General features: G+C 38.0%; 1 protein-coding gene across 2 annotated transcripts in view; it reads left to right on the plus strand.

Annotated features, from left to right (window-relative positions):
• The window catches only part of ITGA8 (integrin subunit alpha 8), a 198,488-nt gene that overhangs the window by 110,394 nt on the left and 60,923 nt on the right, over positions 1-27,171 (plus strand). For both annotated transcript variants that reach the window (XM_025396715.1, XM_025396716.1), the window contains 6 exons: positions 956-1,093; positions 1,586-1,653; positions 3,015-3,162; positions 9,866-9,958; positions 15,765-15,844; positions 21,403-21,483. In XM_025396715.1, the coding sequence (XP_025252500.1) occupies positions 956-1,093; positions 1,586-1,653; positions 3,015-3,162; positions 9,866-9,958; positions 15,765-15,844; positions 21,403-21,483 (608 nt within the window). The remainder of the gene's footprint in view (positions 1-955; positions 1,094-1,585; positions 1,654-3,014; positions 3,163-9,865; positions 9,959-15,764; positions 15,845-21,402; positions 21,484-27,171) is intronic.

Genomic DNA, 27,171 nt, shown 5'->3' on the forward strand with positions numbered 1-27,171 from the left:
CAACATAATTTATGTGAATTTTTCTCCTATGTGAGTATGTCTTGTTAGATTTTTATCAATGCACATTTCAGAGCCAACTCAGGAAAACATTTAGACATTCAAAGCTTTTATTAGAAGTAATTTATAATTATCTCCTTTAAAGTAATGTATTTTTACAATGACTTCAAAACCTACCAAAATTTAAAAAGTAAAATTATTTATAACACAATTACCTATCTTCACCTTGCCAGTTGTGAGGTTGTGATAACTGTCTCAATTTCTCTTTTCCATTAGGGGGCTTAGTTAGCAAGGACCATCCTAGGGAAGATCACAGATTACAATCACACTCAAGAATGAAAAGTTGGATACCTGACCCTTGATTGGCATACAATTGAAGGGTGACATATCCACCATGTGTTTAGTGCTTGCTGTTTGGGCACTTACCCCTCCCTACTAAAGGAATTCTGTTTCTTTTTCCAAGAGAACTTCAAATGTCCTGAAGGTGTTCTGCAGTTCATGCAGGCAAGGGCTTAAAAAGATGATGAGAGGAAGAGAATCAAGATGTTTTCTTCTTCTGAGCCCCAAGAGAGAACTCATAAATTCTGGCAACCTCACGAAAACAAAAGTCCAAATTCATGGTGGTTTTTGTGACATTTATGATATACAAGTGTAATCTTTTACTTTGCAACTTGACCAATTCTGCATGAGTTGTTGAAGGTCTGGAGAACCCAAAGATTGGCTCCAGAAGCATGTTTCAATGAAGCCGCAGCTCTAAATGATTTCATCACTGCACGTATATTAGGTATGCTGGCAACTATATGCCACATAAATCAGCCTCCATCTAAGCCTGCTGCAAAGATGATTATTTCATCATTCACTTTCATTGAGTAAATTCCAGTGTTGCCTGACTTTTGCAGACTGACATCTTGCAGCTATTTCATGGAGCCTCTGTTGAGTTTGTGATTATTTTTCCTAGGATGAAACTGAATTCCGAGATAAATTATCTCCAATCAACATTAGTTTGAATTACAGTTTGGACGAATCCGCCTTTAAGGAAGGCCTGGAAGTGAAACCAATATTGAACTACTACAGGGAAAATGTTGTTAGTGAACAGGTAAGTCCTTGCGGTCTTTGACGGTATTTTCTCAAGCAGGCTCTCTGCGGTGTCGTTCTTATGGCTTTAAGACTAAAGCCAGCTCCTTTCATTTTTATTTCTGCATGCAGACACGGAACATTTGGGAGTTTTCCTACCATGTTTCCTGAAACACTGCATGATTGTGTTTTTCGGAAGCCTTTCCTCTTGTGCAACCAAGATTTAATTTGTTCAAAATGTGGCTGTAATGGAAGCAATACAGTCTGTAATCCTCAAGCCATTGCCAGAGTTGCATTCTTTACAGATATTTCGGAGTGCATTGGAATTGGGCTATTATGTAAAGTGGCCTATATTGGGAGATCGCCATGAAATGTAGGCTATTGGCTTGGGTAGAGTCATGCATAGTGAGACGAAAGCTCTGGTTCCGTTTCTGGCACCATTCAGAATTTTCAAGAAAAAGGGTGTGATTCAGATTTTCCTGGATTGTTCCTGATGTGTGTTTATACAACACAGGCTCACATTCTGGTGGACTGTGGAGAAGACAATCTGTGTGTTCCTGACTTGAAGCTGTCAGCTAGACCGTAAGTTTAAATAACTAAATGTGTGCATTCTATGTAATGGAATTAGAGGTATTTATTTAAAGGTTCTCTGGAGAAAGTATACACTTCCAATGACCACCAAAGGTATGCTGCGTGAAATTCTTGAGCTTGGCTACACTTCGGGTTAGCCTGTGGTTTGGGTCAGTTATTTGGCATTGGTGTCAAATGACACACCCTAAGATTTTACCTAGGCCATTTCATCTTTCAGCAAAACTGAAAAAAAAAAGTTTTTGTTGAAAGTAAACTTATTGATGGGGTGGCTCGGGTTATATTTACTTGCCTCAGTCAAGTAGACAAAGGATTCAGACAGGCAGGTTCCATCTACACCTTCAACCAAACTTTTTTTTCAGCACCCCATGACTCAAAGGCATCCTTAAAACTGTCAGAACAAAATTAATGTTAACTTACTGAACAAATACTTAAATAGCACTCTATGGAGTAAAGCAGAAGGTGTCACAAAATTGAAAAGAATCAAAGGGCTTCACAGTTGCCAGTAATGGACGCCCCCATTCCAGCACTGGAAATTGCACTGTATTCTGTTATGGGAAGACATGGACTAGGATGTAAAACATCTTGAGGTCAAGAAACAGATTTGTGCTCCTTTTCCTCCCAGGAACTATCTCACTGCCAGTGTTTGGAATGTACTTGGTAACTTTTCAGAGGGATTTCCCCCAGATTTCATAATTTACCAACTTCAAATGCAATCGCTTTGAGTAAAGTTAAAAAGTACAATAGGTATTTCCAAATATTGGTTTGATTTGCAGTTCTAAGTGAACTACGTCTCTTCAAAATACCTTGAAATCCTCTATCAGTGATTTAAGATCTTATCGTATCTGCCTACTTCTTCCGTCTCATTATTTCCTTTGCATTAATCTCTCCCTCTTACTTTCTAAACCACCTCTCTTCCTTTTATTTCATTGTCCATTTTCTTCCTAATGTATGTTTTCAGTGAAGTGCTGAAGCTGCTTCATTTTGGCTTGTAAGTGAAATGTTAAATTTGCAGGAATTTTGTTGGTAGATTGTTAAATATGTTGGTAACTTGAAATTGACCACGGTGCATGGATTTACACCATTGGAATCTGAAAATGTTATAAATCAATACTTTTTTTTTTTTTTTTTTGAGAACTGGTTGTTAAACATTTACCAACACACTACTAGATGTTTTCCTGCCGTTTTTACCCAGAGATGATTATCTTGCCTCTTCCTACCATCTCTTCATGATGATCCATCTTCTTTTTTTGCATTTGCCATTTTTCTTTTCCTCCTTAATAAATCCTTAAATAAAATATTCATGAAGCCAAGAAGTAGAGTACCTAATACTTCTTTCTAAACTGCATTTTTAGAGATAAGCATCAGGTAATCATTGGAGATGAAAATCACCTTATGCTCATAATAAATGCAAGAAATGAAGGGGAAGGAGCATATGAAGCTGAACTCTTTGTAATGATACCAGAAGAGGCAGATTATGTTGGGATCGAACGCAACAACAAGGTAATGCCTGCAAATTATTTGAAGTCAAGAGCTAAGTATATTTTTGAAGTCAAGTAAATGTTAAGAAAGGCCATCTTAGCTGAGAGTTTCTTCCTCAATAAAAGACAGTAAAATGATACCTTCTTTTGTTAAATCACCACAGCAATGAGCCATGGAGGTGGGGGGAGGCTTACACAGTGTTAATATCTTCTTTGCCGTAGTGCAAAGACAAATTGGCCAAAGATTGAGAGCTAAGGCAAAAAAGAGAACAAGACCGACTGAACGAAGAAGCTTACCAATGCGATCAAAAAGCTAAACTCCCAAGCTAATTCCCTGTCTTCACTGGCTTTTCTAGCCTTGCGTTGAGTTCTTTCAGTTTCAAACACATGTCAGGAAGCCTGGTTTTCCTTATTGGTTAGGGAGGAAGGTCCAACCAATCCCTGCTCAGCACTGATAACAGCTTGGACCGGCACCGGAAGGGGAACAAGGTCCCTCCCCTTTCTTCTTGGTCCACCTTGTCAGAATTATGACCAGGAACAGCCTGGTCTTCCTCATTTGCCATTCCTCAATGCCACTATTTGTTTAAATGACAACAATGCTATTTATAGTCTTCCCTTTCCTTATCAGAACATGAATCTTCCCATTCAAAGCATCCTCCAGTTCTGCAGTGTCCTTAATCACTTGGTCTAGAAAACCATTATAAATACATTGTAGAATAACAGAGAAAGCCCCTCAGTGTCGGAAATATACAAACTCACAATTAAGGGTAAATCCCAAGTGTCACGTTTCCTTCACAGGATGAGGTGTAGCGTAGGTGCTCCTTAAATACTTGCTGATAGTGTTGTTCATTTAGCTTAAATGTATTAAATGTCTACTAGTTTCCAAATACCACACCCCCTGAGGACCTCATCCATTTTAATGATTGAATAATTTGTAATGAAAACTAATTCTTCTAAAGAGATGTTAACAAACTGTTGTTGTGATGTTGGTATTTTAAAGACATTTAAAAACTTAGGGAATATAAAATTCTCTATTCACATTTCCAGTCTCATGATTTCTTTTTGTTTTAGTTGAATCCTTCTTAGTAAAAAACAAAAAAAATTTAAAAATCCAGATGAGTAATGATAGAGCATCTTTAACACTGGTTTAAAATCCGTATGAGTTTCTGTTGAAGAAATATATAGGAAAAAAGAAGCTCCAAAGTCATCAAATGTTATACATTAAATATGTCCTGCTGTTTTGTGTATGTTAGTCATATCTTAATAAGTAGTTTTCTAAAAAATAGTCCTAAATTATTCTTAACTCTTCCATGTTAACAGTGAAGTTGGATAGATAGAAAAAAACATTCCATTTCTTTTCAAGAATATTTGCAACTCTCCACTCAGCTTTCATTTCCCTGCTATTTCAAACATGAAAATCAATATAAACCCTAATTTCTCCAGTAAGTAGTTTTTATAATCATCCCATTTTCTTCTTTCTTGAATTGTGTTTTTTTGTTTGTTTTTTGTTTTGTGTGATTTATTTATTTATTTATTTGAGACAGGGTCTTGCTCTGTTGCCCAGGATGGAGTGGAGCAGTGTGATCATAGCTCACTACAACCTCCAACTCCTGGGCTCAAGCAAAACCCTCATCTCAGCCTCCTGAGTAGCTAGGACTACAGGTGTGCACCACCACGCCTGGCCAATTTTTGTATTTTCTGTAGAGAGTAAGTTTTGCCATGTGGGCCAGGTTGGTCTTGAATACATGGGGTCAAACAATCCACCCACCTTGGCCTTCCAAAGTGCTGATGTTATAGGCACGAGCCACCCTTGCCTGGCCAATTATGTGATTTTTTTTTTAAAATCTTCATTTCTCTATTAAAGTCACTTTAAGATAAAAATAAATAAGTAAGAATAAATGGAGTAATTATACACACAACTTATAAAAATGGTGTTTAATAACCACTTTGATTTGAAGATGTCATTTCATAATAAAATCTCTACCAGCAAAAACAGAAAAATGTCACCTACAGATACTTACGTGCAGATAATGCATTAAACAAACAAAAACGAAGTTTGAGTGTGTTTTGTTTTTAATATTCTGGAGCTCCACTCATATTTTTATTTCAATTCCCTTCTTATCACTCCACCCCCGACATTTCTCAACAAAGGACCTATTCTAAAGTGTTCTTTTAGCAAAACATCCAGTTTACTGTTGGTTTTGTTGCATAGAAAACACGGGAGAGCACTTAGGATTCTATCTTTGGCTGTAAACATTACAAGGGACATTATCTGTAATCTCGAATGATCCCTTCACTACTTTTTTCTCCGTCAATTTCCCTTTGGCAGAGACTTCCCTCGGTCTTTGAATTTTATGTGACTAAGCCACATTCTAATTTCTTCCTTGTTTTGAAACAGTTTGAGGTTTGTATACCTTTTGATTTCAACTCAGTTCAACATATTTTAACCATTTTTTCCTCAAGGGGAAAAATATTAGGCATTATCTGATTGTAAGGTTGGCTATTCTTTTGTTGAAAACATTTGTCTTTTATTATCTCTTGCTCCAGAAACCTTAGTTGAGCCAGCCTTTATATTTCCTTTTGGTGATTTTTCTCCTTAATTTTTCTGTGAAAAAAGTGTATGTGTTTTATATTTATCATCATGATCATCATTATGATTGTAGTAAGATACACATAAGATATAATTTATCATTGTAGCCATTTTCAAGTGTACGGTTCAGTGACATTATATTTACATGGTAGTGCCACCATCACCACTGTCCACCTCCAGACCTTTTTCATCATCCCAAACTGAACCTCTGCAACCCTTAAAAGTAATTCCCCATTGTTCCTTTCCCCAGGCCCTGGTAAGCACCATTCTACTTTCTGTCTCTGTGAATTTGGTGATTCTAGGAACCTGTTATCATCTCTTCTTCAATCTCTCACAGCTGCCTCACCTTCAGCATGTCTGTATCTAGACTTTTGGTCTTCCCACTCACACCCTTCTTCCTTTTTTTTTTTTTTTAATTGGAGTCTTGCTCTGTTGCCCAGGCTGGAGTGCAGTGGCATGATCTTGGCTCACTACAACCTCTGCCTCCCTGGTTCAAGTGATTCTCCTGCCTCAGCCTCCCAGCTAGCTGGGATTACAGGTGCCCACCACCATACCTGACTAATTTTAATATTTTTAGTAGAGATCAGTTTCACCATGTTGGCTAGGCTGATCTTGAACTCCTAACCTCAAGTGATCCCCCAGCCTTGGCCTCCCAAAGTGCTGAGATTACAGGTGTGAGCCACCACATCCAGCTTCCCTTTCATTTTCTATGTACGAGAATGACACCACCATCTCCTGGCTTCTAACACCGAAAGTGATGCCAGCCTGGATGAGGGTGATGACAGTAGCAGTTGGATGGAGAGAAGGATGTGAACTAAAGAGATTCTGAACTGAGTCCATCCAACAGCCACCGTCACCACCTTCATCCAGGCTGGCATGATCTTTTGCCCAGATTATTGCAACAGTCTTCCTAGTTCATCTTGCCAACTTGTTACCGCTAACATAGAAAAAAAAATCCATCTTTCTAAATCGCAAATCTGAGCATGGCACTCTCTTCAAATCCTCACTAGCTCCCCATTGCTTTGAGGATAAGATCCAAATCCTTCAGATGACGCATGAGGCCCTTGATCATATCACTCCCACTTGCCTCCTGAGCCTCATCACTAAATGCTGATGCTTCCAGCCAGCTTGAATTCCTTTTCCATACCTGTAATGACACGGAGAGCTTGTTCCAGCCATTTCTCCTTCCAACACACTAACTCTGCTCCCTCATCCTCTTTGTCTATCTTACTTATTTTTACTTCTTTTCACTCATCCTTCAAATAATAATTGAGACTTAATAAAAATTGAGGCTTAATAATAATTGAGACAATAATAATTGAGGTGGCTAACATTTATTGAACAACTGCTAGGAGCTGAGTAATCCTCTGAGTTCTTGAATGTATTTCATTCTTATAACAGCCTTATAGAGAAGCTACTGTCACTATCCCTGTTTTACAGATAAGAATAAATTAAGTAACATGCCCAAGGTTATACAGCTATTATGTAGTAGAAGCAAGTTCAAACGTCAAACGTTAAGTCCAGGCCCCTGTTTGTTCTGTTTTTTGTTTTTGTTTTGTTTTGTTTTTTTGAGATGGTGCCTTACTCTGTCATCCAGGCTGGAGTGCAGTGGCGTGATCTCAGCTCACTGCAACCTCTGCCTCCTGGGTTCAAGTGATTCTCCTGCCTCAGCCTCCCTAGTAGCTGGGATTACAGGTGCCGGCCACCACGCCTGGCTAATCTTTGTATTTTTAGTAGAGATGGCATTTCACCATGTTGGCCAGGCTGCTCTCAAACTGCTGACCTCAGGTGATCCACCTGCCTTGGCCTCCCAAAGTGCTGGGATTACAGATGTCAGCCACCACGCCCGGCTGGAACCCTGTTCTTAACCCCTGATATGCACTGCCCCCATCAGCTTAGATGCCACTTCCTCCAGGATGCCTTCTCTGATTGCTTGGATCTATGTGCAGGTCCTCCTTTGTCACTATTTATTTATCCTATCATAAAATTTACCCAACTCTACTGCAACTGTGTGTTTCCATTGCTGTTACAATTGCTTAGAATTACTTGTTCCAGTTGTTAAAATAACTAAGAATTCAATGAGGACAAGGGGTCTTATTTGTCAGGCCTGGTCAATAGTGGGTACACAGTTAATGTTTTCAGTGAAAGAACACTCTAAAAGCTATAAATGGATTTGAACAAGAATGTCCCTGGAACTGCAGAGGAAAATCATCTAGAAATGTTCAGAAAAAGTTCATTGCTCCTCTTATTAAAGAGAGGAAATAACGCTTAAAAAAAGAAAAAGGGTGGAGGGGATGTGAAAGGGAGAAAAAAATTCTTTGATTGATGTCAAAGAACTGTTTCCAGAAAGCTGAGGAAAAACCGTACATATAACTTTTAACCTTTAGGTGAGATTAAAAAAATATATTTACTATAGAAACTAAATCCTTGAATTACATTCAAGGGACATTTGAGCAGTTATGAAAGATTTTTCTGGGTTTTGTTTTTTCTGTTTTCATGACTGAGTTAATAATCCCCACACAAAGCCTCTCTGTGTGATTAGGGGTTAGGTATGGATCCTTAAGAAGCTGAATACATAGTAAACCTATCTTTGAGAAGAAAGAATGTTATCACTTTTAACATAAGTGTCTTTCAGGACATTTGAAGAGAGGATGTATTAAATTGTGCCTCCAAATATTAGTGATCCATTCCTTTCTCAATAACTAGGACAGATGTTTCCATGTGTCTATCTGGGGGATTCTGGGAGCGGGGTTGTACACTTAGTTGCATATTTGTCTGTTTCATTGTAGCCTTCTCTTTTACAAGAAGGTGTCAGTTGTCTCTACTCTGTTGTTCCTGAACCGTCACTTACTTTGTGTCCAAGTCTGCTCTAGGCATTAGGACTAGAACAGACACAAAAACCTCTGCCTTCTTGAAGCTTATATTCTCAAAGTGTGTGGTTTACCTACAGAATTCTTTAGCTAGATGTCTGGGGAATGTTTCGTGTTTTTTGCTTGGGTTTTGGGTTTGGGTTTTTGTTAATAAAATAGAAGGGAATGGAGGATTGTTTCTGAAACTTTACATTATTTTCTTATATAAAATGTCAATAGATAACAGAAAAAGGATAAAAAAATAGAATTTCAATAGAGCTGACAGATGGATAAATGGTCATTATATTGGGAACCCTCTTCTGAACCTATCACAGGGACAGAAATTCCCCCAAAATTTGCTCCTTTATGAAAGTCCTCATATTGCAAGCTTATGTTTGGGAACAAGGGTGACAGATAATATACTGATGGCATATAATAAGTTAGAATGAAACAATGGAGAAGTGTAAGTAGCTATGGCTACATGCAGAGTGGGACCAAAGGTTTTGAGGTATGGAAAAAGAATAGGGTAGAGAGTGAGGGGTGGGTTTCTAAGCAGCTGGGAATAGCATGCGGACATGAAGAGGAGCTGGAAACCAAGGGCAATCGTTCCAGAACAAATCTGTATTTCCCCTCTCATCTGCTCAACCTTGAGAATTTGACCAGTATATAGCTCCCAGAACCTCTTCCAACTTCAGTTTGTATGAACTCTACTTGGAATAGGATATAAGGGTAGGAAAGGAAATAGGAAGTACTGCTAAACATGAAGGCATTCTCTTTACATCTGAAATAATGAAGAACAGAAGAAAGTCAATTGCATGATCTCAAAATGGGACCATGGTGTGTATAGAAATTGGTGTTCAAGGCAATTCTCTGGCAAATGATCATTGAATCTCATGATAATCTATACATATTATGATCATTTTGTTTTTGTAAAGCTTAATAGAATAAATTTATTTACTCATGTTTAATAATTTGTGATTTTCATGCTCTGAGTTTCACATTAACATTAGTGAAGATACTGTCTATAAATACTATATTACGCGTTGTCTTCCTTAATGAAACACAATAAATATGCTTACCCACCCAATACATTTATTTCTAAAATTTAACTTTTACTTTTCTCTCGCTACTTTCTCTTCTCAGTTAAGGGTCATCAATTACTTTTTTTGCACTGTCACCCTCCTGGGTGTTTGAGATCCAGGGGAGCTCCCAGGCCCCCAGCATGGCTTTTGTGTCAAGATGTCATTTATGCTGCCCCCTAAATCCCCTGTTCTTTCCCATTGTAGGGATTTCGACCACTGAGCTGTGAGTACAAGATGGAAAATGTAACCAGGATGGTGGTGTGTGACCTTGGGAACCCTATGGTGTCGGGAACAAATGTAAGAGAGAACCAGAAATACTGACGGATTTCCTTCTAACTGGACTTTACAGGGAACAGATGGAAAGCTCTCCAGTTACCACTCAGCAACTCAGCACCTAGCAGCAACAACAAATTAGGCAGGAAATTGCCAGAGTAGTGGGATTTCACATTACAGCCTACACAGGGTGAATTGTCTCAGGCCACAAACACAGAAAGATGCAGGCTCTTCTATGCTTTCTCTTTAGACATAACTCTTGCGTGTCGTTTAGTTGCAACAAATCTATGCAGACTTTGTTTTTACTACAGATATTTTTTTTAAATACTTTTTATTTGTATTTCAAAAGAAATGCAATGTAAGTTAAAGACTTTAAAAATAACCAACTTAGGACAAAGATTTTAGCAATGGCAATTAAATTAACTTTTATTTCGAATATACCTCCTATATGAATATCATTCAGAGTATCTTCATATTTAAAAAGTTATCATAACCCGGTTTTTGAATCAGCTTCACCAAGTTTATATTTTCCATTATCTTACTTGAAGAATTGTACAGAAAATTGTAGTTTTATAGCAAGGAGAAAAAATAAAGATTAATAATGATCTCCAACATACATGTGAAAAAATAGTTCTTTGTTCTCCTCCTCATCATCCTTTTTCTTGTACTTCTCCTTTTTGTTTCCAGGTTTAGGAAATTTCCACTCAGGATTATATATATATATATTTATATATATATAATTAATTAAATATATAATTATATATATATATTTCGAGATGGAGTCTTGCTCTGTCACCCATGCTGAAGTTCAGTGGCACGATCTCAGCTCACTGCAACCTCTGCCTCCTGGGCTCAAGTGATTCTCCTGCCTCAGCCTCCTGAATAGCTGGGATTACAAGTGTCCACCAATATGTCTGGCTAATTTTTATATTTTTAATAGAGACAGGGGTTTTACCATGTTGGCCAGGCTGGTCTCAAACTCCTGACCTCGTGATCCACCTGCCTCAACCTCCCAAAGTGCTGGGATCACAGGCCAATAAGTTAATTTTATCCAATTACAGTTAAGTATATGCATGGTAACTAGTAATAAATATTACAGTAAGCAATTATTTTATGATGTAAAATCAGAAAAAAAATTCTGAACCCTGAAAGTATTAACAAAGCTTACATAAATTGAACATACATAGTCCTCTATTCAAAATTAGATGTTAATGATTACCAGTGAAATAGCCTGTTTGAAAAAAACTTCAAGGAAAGTCATCATTATGTAGGTTTGTATTAAAACAACTTCCCAAAGTTTATTCCAAAGAGTGCTAGTCCCCTGAGAGCAGCCTTGAAAAGGGAATTCTATGGTCACTGTTGAATGTCATGTCCTTCCTTGGGAGATTCAGGTATGCATTTACATTTTAAAGATGCTGATAAGTCTTTCAGTTAATAAACCTTTTAGCCTGATGTTTCATACTTTTGCTTGAGCATTTGAAACTTTTCTCAAGTTACAATATTATGCAGAATGATATTTTTGCTCTTTTGTGCTATAATGTTGCTTTGATCTTGGGTATTCAAAAATGTGCTAAAACTATAGTAAACTCGCTTCTTGGGGCAAAAATAAATACATATTTCAATGACAAGTATATTCCTATGACAGATTATTATTGGTGATCATGGATTGATTGTCCTCTAGGTTATAAACTGAGCAGTGGGAGGAGGGGAGCTTTTTAATGTTATTTTACTGAATTTTCAAAACAACCCTGTGAGTCAAGTATTTATTTTATGGATGAGGAAATTGAAGCTCAGAGAAGTTGAATGAATTGGTCAAAGCCTCACACTGCAAAGCCCGTGTTCTATCCGGTCTGCAACATCGTGAAAAGCCCTTGGATAAAAACGAATGAGTAACAGATGAGACTTTAAAATGAAGCATTGAAAGAGAGAATGGGATGTCTACACTGAGATATTAGAACATTTTTCACTATCATAGTCCTTTATCTGGAAGCTAATGAATCGTTTTGCTAGTTTTTGCGAAAAATCCAACCACCTATTTTATTTTATTTTGAGATGGAGTTTCACACTTGTTGCCCAGGCTGAAGTGCAACAGCACGATCTTGGCTCACCACAACCTCTGCCTCCTGGGTTCAAGCGATTCTTCTGCCTCAGCCTCCCGAGCAGCTGGGATTACAGGTGCATGCCAATGTGCCAGGCTAATTTTGTATTTTTAGTAGAGATGGGGTTTCTCCATGTTGGCCAGGCTGGTCTCGAACTCCTGGCCTCAGGTGATCTACCTGCCTTGGCCTTCGAAAGTGCTGGAATTACAGACGTGTCTCACCGAGCCCAGCATCAATGGCCTAATTTAATATGAAGCGGGTTACCTAAGACAAAAGAAAAATGAATTGAAGTGGTAGCTAACAGTGTTAGCATTTGTAGATGATGGACCACTCGTTCCTTTTTCAGTATTAGAAGTGTTACAGCTAGACCAGAGGTCATCTAAGGATAATCTTGAACAAAACTGGCCACCAGTATCATTCAAAGTGGAGGAAAAATGGCAGTGGGTCTTAACCACAAATGTGTTTATGTGAAAGGATGTCAATTCATTTTACCAGCAAATAATCTTTACAGGGAAGTAAATTGTTTATATTCATTTATCTCTGAGGTCTATAGTAGAAGAAACCTAATAGCTTTCTTATCTCATTCTTTAATGCCATTAAACACATCAAATTTTATTGCATTCTGTTTTGTTATAAAACACTTTGATTTATATTCTTCTTCATTTTGCACTTTAAAAAGAATACTCTCAGTGGGTTGTGGTAAAATTCCAAATGGAAAAGCAGTGCTAAAGATTTTAAAAGCATCATAAATTGCCAGGAATGTTTAGTTCTATCTAATATCTTTTGAAAATCATTTTCAAGTGACTTTGTATTTTAACTTAACAAAATATTCAAGGTAGTATTCAGAAGTTTTACTTCTGATTTTTAAATAGTAAAGTCATTTCCATAGAGTAGCTATAGTAATATAAGATATTTATATGCCAATAAGATTCATAACAAGTTGCAAATTTTCTCGTGGGAAAATTTTTTTTTAATGGTGGGGTCAGTGAAAGCGCTTTAAAATCAATGCCATGAGATCTGGTGTTTGGTACTAGTTAAGGACACATGCACCTCTTACCAATATGAAATTGTCACATCTTCAATGGGTCTTTGTCCCATGCTGATTGTTCTATAATGAAAACCAACATTAGGTAGCCTCTATTGCAATACAGTAAGTTTTCTATCACTGGAAATAAGCAAACAAAAACAAACTCTCATCTTTTGGCAATTTTGGCGATTTTTTTTGTTTTGTTTTGAGATGGAGTCTCACTCTATTGCCCGGGCTGGAGTGCAATGGCACGATCTCGGCTCACTGCAACCTCTGCCTCCTGGGTTCAAGCGATTCTCCTGCCTCTGCCTCCCAAGTAGCTGGGATTACAGGCACTCACCACCACACTCAGCTAATTTTTGTATTTTAGTAGAGATGGGGTTTCATAATGTTGGCCAGGCTGGTCTTGAACTCCTGACCTTGTGATCCGCCCACCTTGGCCTCCCAAAGTGCTGGGATTACAGGAGTCAGCCACCCTTGCACCCAGCCTCTTTTGGCAATTTTTATTGCACTGTTTCTATAAACCAGGTTCTAAGCTAGAGTCTGGCAATATAAAGATAAAAACACAACCTTCACTCAATAAGAAACTCAAAATTAGCAGTGTCATAAGTTGAGTGGTGGAAGAGTGGTAAAAAAGGAGACAGAGAATAAAAAGGAGAACAATTTTGCCTGGCCCAGCCCATAGAATCAGAGAATGTATTACAGGAGATATCTCCTGTCCTGAGCTTTGAGGCGTGATTTAGGAGTTCTTCAAGTAGAAAAGGCAAGTAAAAGCTAAAAGTCTTCTGAAAAAGAGAGAAGAGGCTGATAGAAAATTGCTCCTTTGGAATTATTAAAAAATTCATCTGGCCAGGTGCGTTGGCTCACGCCTGGAATCCCAGCACTTGGGGAGGCCAAGGCGGGTGGATCACGAGGTCAGGAGTATGAGACCAGCCTGGCCAACATGATGAAACCCCATCTCTACTAAAAATACAAAAAATAGCTGGGTGTGGTGGTGCACACCTATAATCCCAGCTACTCAGGAGGCTGAGGCAGGAGAATCACTTGAACCCGGGAGGTGGAGGTTGCAGTAAGCTGAGATCATGCCACTGCACTCCAACCTGGGCGACAGAGCAAGACTGTCTCAAAAAAATAAAATAATCCTTGCTGGGACATAATGCCTTATAATTAAGACACATCTGGGTTTAAATACCGGCTATACCTTTTATCAGCTGTGATACTTTGAGCAAGTCACACTGAAATGAGAAAACACCTAGCTATAGGAGTGTTTGGAGCAATGAATGATATGACAAATGTAAAGCCATTAGGATGGTACGTGATTTGAAGCACATTCGGCAAGGGCTGGTCAACTGGTGCTGTTGATTTATGACAAAAGAGATGATTTATTATTAGTTCCTATTATTACTGCTTCATGTGAATATGAGTTTGTGTTAATGGTTTGATTCTGATACTATAGTGGCTATGACAACAGATTTGAAAGTTAGCTTGCAGGGATTTAAATTCTAGCTCTGTGGTTTATTTGCACTGCACCTGGAGCAAGGTACTTCATCTCTCTAATCCTCAGGTTGCTGCTCCATTGTATAATGTCAGCAACAACAGCCCCTACCCCAGAGTGCTTTTTGGGATTACGTGAGGTCATGTGTGTAAGGCATAGTACAGTGCTTGGAAGAGTAAGTAACATAATATTACAGATGTGTTAACTATTATTTTTACTTCCTTATTTATATCACCATTGAATTTATTTTCCCCATGTTTTTATCTATTTACAGGTTATGAAAATAATAAATGCAGTTTTAAAAATTTGGAAAAATTTAAAAGGAAAAAGTAATCCATGTAACTATAACCTCAACTAGAACATATTATTCTGAAACATTTTCCTATAATACATCCACGCTCCTGTACTGTAGAAGAATTTTTTGATTTGTAGACTTTTAAAACCATAGCTGAGGAGCATTGCACATAAACATTGTAACCTTCATTCATTGTTGATCGTTATTACATTAGAAGCATTTTCCATATTGTTGCGTTGACTTCACAGCTATAATTTCAATGACTACATAAATGTCCATCGAACAGAAGCATCATAGTTTTCTAAGTCAATTTCTGGCAAGTGTGGTGGTTCATGCTTGTAATCCCAGCACTTTAGGAGGCCAAGGCAGGAGGATTGCATTAAATCAGGAGTTCAAGACCAGACTAGACTCTGTCTCTACAAATAACAAAAAAGTTAATCGTGTGGTGGCGTGCACCTGTGGCCCTTGCTACTTGGGAGGCTAAGGAAGGAGGATCACTCGAGCCCAGAAGTTGAGGCTGCAGTGAGGCACGCTCGCACTACTGCATTCCAGCCTGGGTGATGGAGCGAGATCCTGTCTCAATCAATCAATCAGTCAATCAATCAGTGTCTTCTCATGTATTTGGATTATTTTCAATTTAACACACAAAAAGGTGGCAGGAGAAGAGGCAGTACAGAACTAAATGGAGAGAGAGAAACAACCTGTACTGTAACCTGAATCTTCTGGGGCCTGCAGTTCATTGCATGACTTCTCTCGGCTCTCAGCCACCTGGGTTAGAAGCAGAACAAAGGAGAGAGTTACAGTGATCCAGGGTGGGGTTTTGCAGGAATGACTTACGAAATATTTTGATGTTGTGTACAAGCTACTCTCACGTAATAACTTTGTGTCCTGTGTGATTTTATTTTCTTTTTTAGTATTCCCTGGGCCTCCGATTTGCAGTTCCACATCTCGAGAAAACAAACATGAGCATTAACTTCGATCTCCAAATCAGAAGGTTAGACCTTTACCTGCCTATATTATTGACGGCATTCAACAGAAAAGAGATCCACAGTGAAATGATGCCACCTGTCAAGGTCCTTGGCCTTAAAAGCTCATCTGAAATTAGAACCCAGACTTTCACAGCCCATTTAGTCTTTGTTTTCCTCAATTATTTCAGTAATTTCAACATTTTAGGGGTTTTGAAAAAGAGATTACATTATATAGACCAAGTTATGAGATAGCAAAATGTTGTCCTGGGCAGCCTCCCACCTGCTTTACTTCCGCTTTTCCTCATTCCAAAGCACATGCCTTTCCCCACCCTAACTCCATGCTCTCAGCTGGGCATCAGCTAGTCCCTGAGAACAAAATCTGTGCAAAAAAAGCATAGATTTTGCATTGGCAATCCTGAAGTCTCTTCAATTTCCAAGAATGAACGAATCTCTGACGGCTTACCTGTGAGCACTGTGGCAGGATGCAGGTGAGATACTATATTTTGAGGGCAAACCCTTCTCTAGCAATGATAAGCCGAGCCATATAAGTAGCTGCCTCTCTTTACTAAGGCTGACACTGTTTGAGAATTCAACTGTGACTTCACCTTCTTACCACCTATTCTGTTTGCTCCTTTGTGGCTGAAAATAATATTTTGTGAAAAAGAAGACTTGAAGAAAGTAGTGTGGCAGTTGGGCCGGGGCTTCCAGCTGTGAACTTAAACCCATTAACTGGATAATGGAATCAGTTTAATGGCTCTAGACCCATATTAAAAGGAAATTGAATGGAAAGTAACATACAATATAATATAATATAATATGGTATAGTATATACTAGCACAGCTCATGAAATGTTTCTTTCAGTAAGTATAAATATGTGTAGTAAGATGTCTAGTGAGATGTATATATTTTTTGTGGTCTGCAGCTTAAAAAGTTTGAAAAACACTGATATAAACAGGACATGTAAGCCTTCTGTATTTATTTATACCTTGCCTGGCATGTTGAACCCTTGCTCTAACCATTAAATGAATATGAAGTCAGTATCCACAATTTGAGTCTCAAATACTAGTGTGCAAGATGGTTAATTTCTAAGTTTATCTTAATATCTTGCAAGAAGTATTATTAGAGTGTGATAACTTTTAGAATAATGACTCCATGCAATGGATTACTTTTTAAATAACTACTTCAGCAAAAGGCTTAGAATTTTTTAAAAACGTATAAAGTCTGTAAGAATGTAGCAGATTTTTAAAATCCACAACCCATGTCACAAATTACTCTCCCACCCCAAACTTTGTGATAGATATCTAGGGAGGAAGGTTTTCTCAACTTACCTTAGGTATTCATTTCTGACCTTAATGAAGTCTTTCTTGAATTTAACTTAGACATTTTCTGCTGAATTTTAGGTTTTTAAAATCTGGATAAAATTTAGTGATGTGATACAGATGGAATGAATTCTTCTGTAATATTCCTTCATTTTACCAAAAGCGTGTTAAATCATTTCTTTGTATCTATAAAAATATATTAAAGGTTTAGGAAGCCCTAAATATTTTTATTTTGGAAATCTGTTGATATTTCTAAGTATCTTAAGAAAAATAAAACAAAAACAGAAACAAAAAAACAGAAAACATGTCTTGGCAAAGTACCACCATCCCTCCAGACAGTAACCTGAAGTTTCTATTCCTCTCCATCATTGTCTGTGCCATTGATCCTCCACTGACATGAAGCTTTGTGTCACCTGGGGAAAGATACATCTCTCATAAAATACACAACCTTTGTATAGAAAGAAAGTCTGGTACAAAGCAAATTCATTGATATTTCCTCCTCACTCTTGGTTGAAGTTACAAAAGAGAATGGATGCAATTAGTAGTTCATCTAAGAAGCAAAAGACACTAGGTAGTGTTCTAGATGCTTTCCCTAAGTCCATCCTGTAGATCATCATTTAAATAATGAATTCAGTAATGAAGTGCCAAATTTGCTGTAAAATAGAAATGGCCACATTTTTAACATTCCCCTTCATCTAAAACAAAGGGTCATGACTGATTACATTCCATTTCTACTTATGACTATTTTAACATTACCCTAAAAAATATAAAAATGCAGAAATGCAGAAAGAACTGGAATATACATATAGCATTAAATTCCCAAAACATACGTTATAGGTATAAAAGCAAGAATACAGTGTTTGAGGCCAGGCACGGTGGATCATGCCTGTAATCCCAGCATTTTGGGAGTCCAAGGCAGGTGGATCACTTGAGGTCAGGAGTTCGAGACCAGCCTAGCCAACATGGTGAAACCTTTTCTCTAATAAAAGTACAGGTGCAAGCCTGTAGTCCCAGCTTCTCTGGAGGCTGAGGCTGGGGAATCACTTGAACCTGGGAGGCGGAGGTTGCAGTGAGTCAAGATTGAGCCACTGTACTCCAGCCTGGGTGATAAGAGTGAGACTCCATCTTAAAAAAAAAAAAAAAAAAGAATACAATGTTTGAGTAAAACACTGTAAAAATTCAGTTACTAGGGTATTTGAGAGCTGAGCATTTATCTGCATGGTTTGCTGGCTGACTCCAAAGCTGTAAATAAGGATGTAGATGGATGGTTTTGCATTTGGTTTAAATGTGTTTAAACCAAAAATAAATTAAACCAAATGTTTTGAAGTCTAAACTCTTACAGGCATATATTGACTGCCATGACCTGCATTTAATGAATCCCTTTTCCACAAATAGAAGTCAAGAGAGAAATGGGCTTTATATGTTAATAAACTTAAAGTATTTCCTGTTACCAAATATTTGCATTAAGCGATCTCTCCATGCCCTCACTCTACATGACATAAACATTTTCCTCCCTGTGTCCAACGGGTCTCAGATTGCAATTGCCGCATACAAACAGGTCTTGGTAACCATCTCAGAGTTGCTTCCTTAGTAATGGTGAAATGAATACTGTGTTATCTTTGCTGACATTCCAAAGACCACAGAAAGCATAGAGGGAATGTTAGAATACAGGAAATAGGAAATAGTAAGGAAAAAGAAAATAGCATCGGAGTAATAAAGTGAAAAACAAGTCTATCCATAGTATATAACATAGGGTGCAGTTGTAGAGAGGAAATTCATCATTCTTTGTGTAGAACCAGCACCAACAGTTTAAATAGTTCAGCTTCCATGGCGGTGATGGATGGCTTGTTTGGATGTAGCAGTGGTATTAGTGAGGGAGCTTTCCTTTCAGGAAAGAGGTCAAGGAAGCATCCGAGTTATTTATCAAGCCTGGTTCCTTTCTTACCAGGAGATTTTGCTGACACCACTGGTATGCAGTAGCAAGTGTCATGGCAAGTCTGTGTGACAAAAGATGATTTTGATTAGCCCGACTAGAAGGTCTGGACTTAGAGTCTGCTGCTGTTCTTGCTGCATTTCAAAACAGCCTCTAAAAGCCTAGTGTTAGACTTGTTTTCAAGGATAATTTCAATATTCAATGTCTATTTACATATTCACGGTATTGTGGGTAATGAAAAGTGTGTTATTTAAACCACTTGGGAAGAAAATACAATAGAATTATGCAATAACTTATATATATGAAACTTTGTTTTTTCATAATTCTAATTTCCACAGCTGCCAAGCAGTAGTGAACTAGAAATAGAAAAAAGTCTGGTTAATCTGTGGCAAAAATATATTTAAATTTCCAAACTAAAGAATTACTCATAATATATTTAGAACCATAAAGTCTACAATAAGTAAAATTACTTAATTACTTCTTAGTGGTTAGAATTCAGAATACTGCTTTAAAAACACACACAGACATTTTTTTAGTTTACTGATCCTCCCCAGATGTGATCTTAATAAAATGGCCTGGAAACTGGGGTTCAGCCTCTGGAACAAGTCCCTTAAGCTCAGTCATGGGTTTAGTGGCGATGCTCCATTCCAGGAAATGAGCCTGACATTTGCCTGTTTATATCTTTTATGTGTGGTTGCAGTTTAAGTTGTCTTATCAGTATATACAATCGGCCAGGACTTCTCAAAAGCATCATGGGAACAATTCTGCCTCCTCCTGCTTTGAAAGCAGAATTTTATCATATCCTTTCCAGCTTTCACATTTGGAAAGCTTCAAAAGCTAGTCAGAACCTACCCCATTACCATCCTCTTGGTGCTAGAGCTTGTCCATCGAATCAGAGTGAGATTTCATGACAAAAAGAGGACGCCTTCTCTTCCTAACGACACCTGAATATAAACATGACCTGTTAGTGGTGATGTGGCTGTGTCTCGGTTTGCTAAAAGCTGCCTAACTTTTTAGTGACTTCAGTAAAAGCATAATTAGGATTATAAAATGCAGATGGAAGCCGCCTTCAAAACCCAGTTACTGGTTGAGACTCTTTGTAAAGTATGTTTTATTTTCCTCATAGCACATGCATTTTGAAACCCATGCATTGTTAAAAGTTGTTTCATATCTAATTATATTTGCTGGAGAGAAAAAACCCCAGCAAACTTAAAAAATAATTTTGTCACTGTTCAAAGAAGTATTGTTAAACACACACCTTCTATCTAGACACTCTTAATGCATTTTGTAAATATCCATGTCATCTCCTAAATGCCTGTTTATGAACTTCCCAACTTCCTTGGGTCTATATTCAGGGCATTGTGGGTAATGAGAAGTGTGTAATTTAAACTGGTCTTTTAAAATACCCTCCAACTCCTTGTCCTAGTTATCTGGTGAGTATGCAGTGAATATATGCTTATTTTAATACTAACTTAAGAAATAACCCGTAAGGAAGATGAAATTGCTGCCAAGCCAATGTATAGTATGATGCATCCCAGAGCCAAACACAAATGCTGTTTTGATTATGTGTTTCTCTGCATTATTCATGCCAGCTCTTCTCTTTATTAGCAAGAAAAATCAGGAGTTGGCTGTGCTGTCACTTCCTATTAAATGGGCAATGAACATGATATGCACCGAGTTGTTAAGGAATTTGTCCAGGGTAGAAGTTGCAAAATGAACTCAGTTCAATACCTTTTTGGTTTAGCCATTTAAAAAAGTGTTAGTTTTGGCCAGGCATGGTGGATCGCACCTGTAATCCCAGCACTTTGGGAGCCTGAGGTGGGCGGATCATGAGGTAGAGAGATTGAGATCATCCTGGCCAACATGGTGAAATCCCGTCTCTACTACAAATACAAAAATTAACTGGGCATAGTGGCGTGTGCCTGTAGTTCCAGCTACCTGGGAGGTTGAGGTAGGAGAATTGCTTGAATTGGGGAGTCAGAGGTTGCAGTGAGCTGAGACTGAGCCACTGCACTCCAGCCTGGCAACAGAGGGAGACTCCATCTCAAAAAAAAAAAAAAAAAAAAAAAGAAGTGTTAGTTTATCCAGATATCTATTGTATTTCCAGATAGAGTGTCTCTTCATAGATAGTTGTTACATTACTATTGATCCTCAAAGATCTTAGCATTTCTCTGTACAAATGGTTACGATTTTGGAGAATGAATACACTTGTTTCCTGAATGATCAGGTTAGTAATACGTGTTGCTCCTGTGATATACAGAATGTTTATGATCATATATTGTAATAATACATCTGAGCAGATAGATTTAAATCACATGTCCCTGTGTTTTAGTTCCAACAAGGACAATCCAGACAGCAATTTTGTGAGCCTGCAAATCAACATCACTGCTGTAGCACAGGTGGAAATAAGAGGGTAAGTAGTAAGCAACGCATTTTAATAGTATTATAGCCTTCTGTATGTAGGGTTAAGATAAAATACTAGTGAAAATGATGTGGAATTTTCCTGATGCATTAGAGATCACAGTTCATTTTGGATATTAATTTTCACTCTTTTCTACTGATTGTTATCAGCGTTCCATTGGAAAGCAGAGTAAACCCTAAATAATAATTAACTCCAAGAATATCAAAACAAGAAATCACTTTATGCCAGGTGTGGTGGCTCATGTCTGTAATCCAGTGAGCAGATCACCTGAGGTCAGGAGTTTGAGACGAGCCTAGCCAACATCGTGAAACCCCGTCTCTCCTAAAAATACAAAAATTAGCTAAGCGTATAATCCCAGCTAATCAGGGGGCTGAGGCAGGAGAATCACTTGAACCCGGGAGGCAGAGGTTGCAGTGAGCCAAGATCGTGCCATTGCACTTCAGCCTAGGTGACAAGAGTGAAACTCCGTCTCAAAAAAAAAAAAAGAAATCACTTTATTCCCCAAATTGATAGTGCAGTAATCAAACTATAAAAACCAGTTGATAAGAAGCCCGATAAAATAGACAACCATGTGATTCCCTGAAAAAAAGTCTCAATTCTCCAATAATTATTTTAGCATGATGACATTTTAGCCTTACCACGCCACATCTGGAGTTTAATAAATGACTAACTCTCAGATGCAAGGGTTGATTGGATCTATATTTTATATCTTTTTTCTTTGGTCCTATTCTTTAAGGAAGGTGCCAATAAGCAATCAATTGAGAGACGGGGAAAAGGGTCAAGGAAATGACAACCAGCTGCAAAATCCATGCCTGGGGGAAAAAGAAATCAGAAATGGGTTGTGTGTAGTTCTTATCTTGAATGAAGTTGGACTTCATTGATTTTTTTTTTTTTTTTTCCTGATGATTCTGGTTTTTCAGAACAATCACGGATTCAGAAAATCACAATCTGGTTTTGAACAAACAAATCATTGTTTTTCAAAACAATGACATTGGCTAAAAATGTCAACTGGTATTTTGGACCAAGTTGTCACTGGGGTTCCAGAATCCTGGTTTCCTTCCTTTTCCACGGTGGTTTACAAGCTTCCGTGATGACAGCTGGTATTTCTGCAGGCAGAGCCAGTGCTGCCATGGGTTCTGCCCTGCTGTCCTGGTGCCGCTGGGGCGCCCCCTGTCGGATTAGAGAATAATAGCAATGTCTAACATGTACCGTTCCTTTCTGGGTGCTACTCCAAGTTAGCCCATCTTAAAATGAACTAGTATCCTCCTTGTACAGGTGAGGGAATTGTGGCCCAAGGAGTTGAAGGTTAAACTAGAAAATGCCAGAATGTAAATATAGGCAACTGTCTCCAGAGCTTATGCTTTGAAATGATCATGCTATCTATCCTGCCTGGGATATTGTTTTTTGAAACTTATCTACATAAAATCATATTCTATGTATGTTTCTGATTTTTTTCCATTCAAACCAATGTTTTTGAGATTAATTTTAGTGCACATGCCTGTAAGTCATTCATATCAACTGCCTGAGTGTTACATTGTAAAACTATATCATAGTTTATCTTATTTTACTTTATTTTGAGACTGGGCCTCACTCTGTCACCCAGGTTGATCTTGGCTCACTGCAACCTCCACCTCCTGGGTTCAAGTGATTCTTGGGCCTCAGCCTCCTCAGTAGCTGGGATTACAGGCATGCACCATGCTTGGCTAATTTTTGTATTGTTAGTAGAGACAGGGTTTCACCATGTTGATCAGGCTGGTCTCGAACTCCTGCCTTCAGGTGAATCTGCCCGCCTCAGCCTCCCAAAGTGCTAGGATTATTGCAGGCCTGAGCCACCGTGCCTGGCAAAAATATACCATAATTTATTTATCTATTCTACTCTTGATGAAAATGCAGGGCTTTTATTATTTACCTTTCTGCAATTGTTTTTTGTACATATCTTCCAGTACACATGGAGAAGAACGTCAGCAGAGGATATGCTTAGAAGTGGAAATTCAGGATGAGAGAGTAGGCTCTATTTAACTTTACGACATAATACCAAAGTCTTTTTCAAAATACTTATGCCAAATTACACTCCCGTAAGAAGTGGGTGAAGTTTCCGTTTCCCCACACTGTCAGCTAACTCTCAACATGATCAGGTTTTTGAGCCAGAATGGTGGATAAGAAATGGTACCTTACTTTAACTTGTAGTCCCCTGGTACACAATACCAAAAAGAGTTTGGTGTTAACGTATATTTAGTAGAGATGGGGTTTTGCCATGTTGGCCAGCCTGGTCTCGAACTCTGGACCTCAGGTGATCCACCTGCCTTGGTCTCCCAAAGTGCTGGGATTACAGCATGAGCCACCACACCCAGCCTTTTTTGCACATAGTTCTACTAAAAGAGTTGACTTTTTCTCATTAGTGTATAGAAAGTCTTTTCTATTCTAGAGTTTAGGCACTAATCCTTTATCAGTTACAAAGATTGCCAGTATCTTTCAACAGTTTATGGAGTTGGTGGGGTTTTTGAAAAGTCAGATTTATTGGAATATAAATTACATAAAGTAAAATTCATCCTTTTTAGGTGTCTAGTTGAAGAAGTTATGACATGAAAAGAACATACAATATAGAACAGTACCATCACTCCACATAGTTCTTTTGGACTACTTTATAATCAACTCTTCCCCCCTTCCGAGACCCTGGCAAACTTGGCCTATTTTCTGTCACTATAGTTTTGCCTTTTTCCAGAATGATCTATAATGTCATGTAAGTCATTGGGAATGATGCTGGCTTCTTCCACCTAACCTCATGTACTTGAGAAACATCTACGTTCTTGGATGTATCAGTAGACAATTTCTTTTTATATATATACTTTTTTATTATTATACTTTAATTTCTGGGATATATGTGCAGAATGTGCAGGTTTGTTACATAGCTATACACGTGCCATGATGGCTTGCTGCACTCATCAACCTGTCATCTACATTAGGTATTTCTCCTAACGCTCTCCTAACCCTCCACCCTCTGACAGGCCCCGGTGTGTGATGTTCCCTTCCCTGTGTCCAGGTGTTCTCATTCTTCAGCTCCCACTTAGGAGTGAGAACATGTGGTGTTTGGTTTTCTGTTCCTGTGTTAGTTTGCTGAGAATGATGGTTTCCAGCTTCATCCATGTCCCTGCAAAAGACATGAAATCCTTTTTTTATGACTACATAGTATTCTATGGTGTATATGTGCCACATTTTCTTTATCCAGTCTATCATTCATGGGCATTTCGGTTGGTTCCAAGTCTTTGCTATGATGGTTTCTCTTTACTGCTGAGAAGTATTCCATTGTATGGATGGACGTCCAGTGAATTGTTCATCCATTCACTCGTTGGTGAACATTTGAGTTGTCTCCAGTTTGAGCTATGAAGAATAAAGCTCCTATAAGTATTCATATGCAGATCTTTGTTGGAATATTTGCTCTCACAAATGTAATTACTGAGTTGTATGATAAGTGTATCTTTACGGGAAACTGTGCAACTGTTTTCCAGAAAGGCTATACTGTTTCCATTATTCACTCCCATCAGTCATGCATGAGAGTTGCAGTCATGCGCCATTTTTGCCAGCATGTGCTTTATGTTGGTTTGTATTTAGTCATTCTAGTAAGCTTGTAGTGTACCGCTGAGTTTTTAGTTTTCATTTGCTTAATGACTAGTTACATTGGGCAACTTTTCAGTGCTTATTTGCCATCAATATCTCATTCTTGGTGAAGTGTTCCTTCAAATCTTTTACCCATTTATTGGGTTTTCTGTCTCATTATCCAGTTGTAGAAGTTCTTTGTATATTCTGGATACAAAGCCATTTACCAAATATGTGTCCTGTGATTATTTTCTCCCAGTATACAGTTTGGGTTTATATGTCCTTAATAGCGATGTTCAAGGAGCAACAGTTTGATGAAATCCAGTTGATTAATTTTTTAATGGTTTGTGTTCTTTTTGTCCTAATTTGAAATAATGCTGTTCCAAAGTCACAAAGATTTTCACCTGTATTTTCTTCTAGGAGTTGTATAATTTCAGGTTTTACACTTGGAGCTATAATTATAAGCTAATTGTTGTATCTGGTGTGAGGTGAGGGCCCAGGGCCTTTTTTTTTTTTTTTTTTTTTTTTTTGAGACAAGGTCTCACTCTATCTCCCAGGCTGGAGTGCAGTGGCGCAATCAAAGCTCACTGCAACCTCCAACTCCTGGGTTCAAGTGATCCTCCCACTGCAGCCTTCCAAGCAGCTGGGACTGCAGGCATGCACCACCATGCCAAGTTAATGTTTAAAAGTTTTGTGGAGATGAGCTCCCACTATATTGCCCAAGCTGGTCTTGAATTCCTGGCCTCAAGCAATCTTCCTGCCTCAGCCTCCCAAAGTGCTAGGATTACAGGCATGAGCTGGGGTTCTATGACATAGGCATGATTGATTGATCATCTGCACATGTGATTGATCATCTGCCCATATAATTGATCTCAGTCTCCAAGTTGATTGATATGATGTGATCAAAGCTTCCACTCTATATCACATTGTTGGTCTTTCTGGTACGAACAACCCCCACTCCAAATCATATTGTTAGGATATTCACTGTGATTCAAGGCCCCAGGCAAGCAAAGCTATTCCTATCAGGCATACAATTCCAAGAGCTTAGGCATTATCCCTCAGAAGCTGAGGGCCAAGGCCAGACCTCTTCTTGGACAAGGTTAAATTATTTGTTACATAGTTATGCCTTTCATTTTCTTTTCTTCCCTTATAGCATAGACTAGGAAAACCAGTGCATGATCAATAGAAGTGGTAAAAAGAGATATCCTTGCCTTGTTCAATTTTACAAGAGCACCATTCAGCCTTTTACTATCAAGTTTGATGCCAGCTGCAGGGATTTTGTAGACACCCTTGATCAAGTTGAGGATGTTCTCTCTTATTTCTACTTTTCTTGAGAATTTTTAACATGAATGTATGTTCAGTTTTTTCAAATGCTTTTTCTGTGTATATGAAGATGGTTAAATTGTTTTCCTTTTTTATCCATTAAAGTGGTGAACTGATTAATTTTTGGTTTTGCATTTTAAACCAAACTTGCATTCTGGAGAAGAAACACATTTAGTCTTGATGATTATCCTTTTTAGATATTCTGGGATTCGACTTGCTAAAATTTTATTAGTGACTTTTACATCTATGTTCGTAAGAAGTACTGATCTGTAGTTTTCCTTTCTCACGATATATTTTTCTAATTTGGGTATCTGGTGAACGCTAGCTCCATAAAATGATTTGTAAGTATTCCTTCATCTGCTTTATTTTCTGGAGTAATTCATGTAGAGTTGGTATTATTTATTCCTCAAATATTTGGTAAAATTCAGTGAAGACTTCTGAGTCTGGAGGGTTTTGTGGGGATTTTTTTGTAGGAAGGTTTTGAACAAGTCAACTTCATTCTTAGACGTAAGGTTATTTATAATATATATTTCTATTTGAATGGGCTGTGGTAGTTTCTCATTAAAGGAATTTGTCTATTTCATCTAAGTTGTTACATGTATTAGCATAATGTTGTTCATAATATTCTCTCACTGTCCTTTTAATAGCTGTAGGATTTCTAGTGATGTCTTCTCCATCATTATTGAAATGGGTAGTTTATATCTTCTCCTTTTTTCTTTCTTTTTTTTAACATTTTCTGATCAGTCTGGCTAGAGTTTAGTG

This window comes from Theropithecus gelada, chromosome 9 (assembly GCF_003255815.1).
Source record: "Theropithecus gelada isolate Dixy chromosome 9, Tgel_1.0, whole genome shotgun sequence".
NCBI lineage: Eukaryota > Metazoa > Chordata > Mammalia > Primates > Cercopithecidae > Theropithecus > Theropithecus gelada.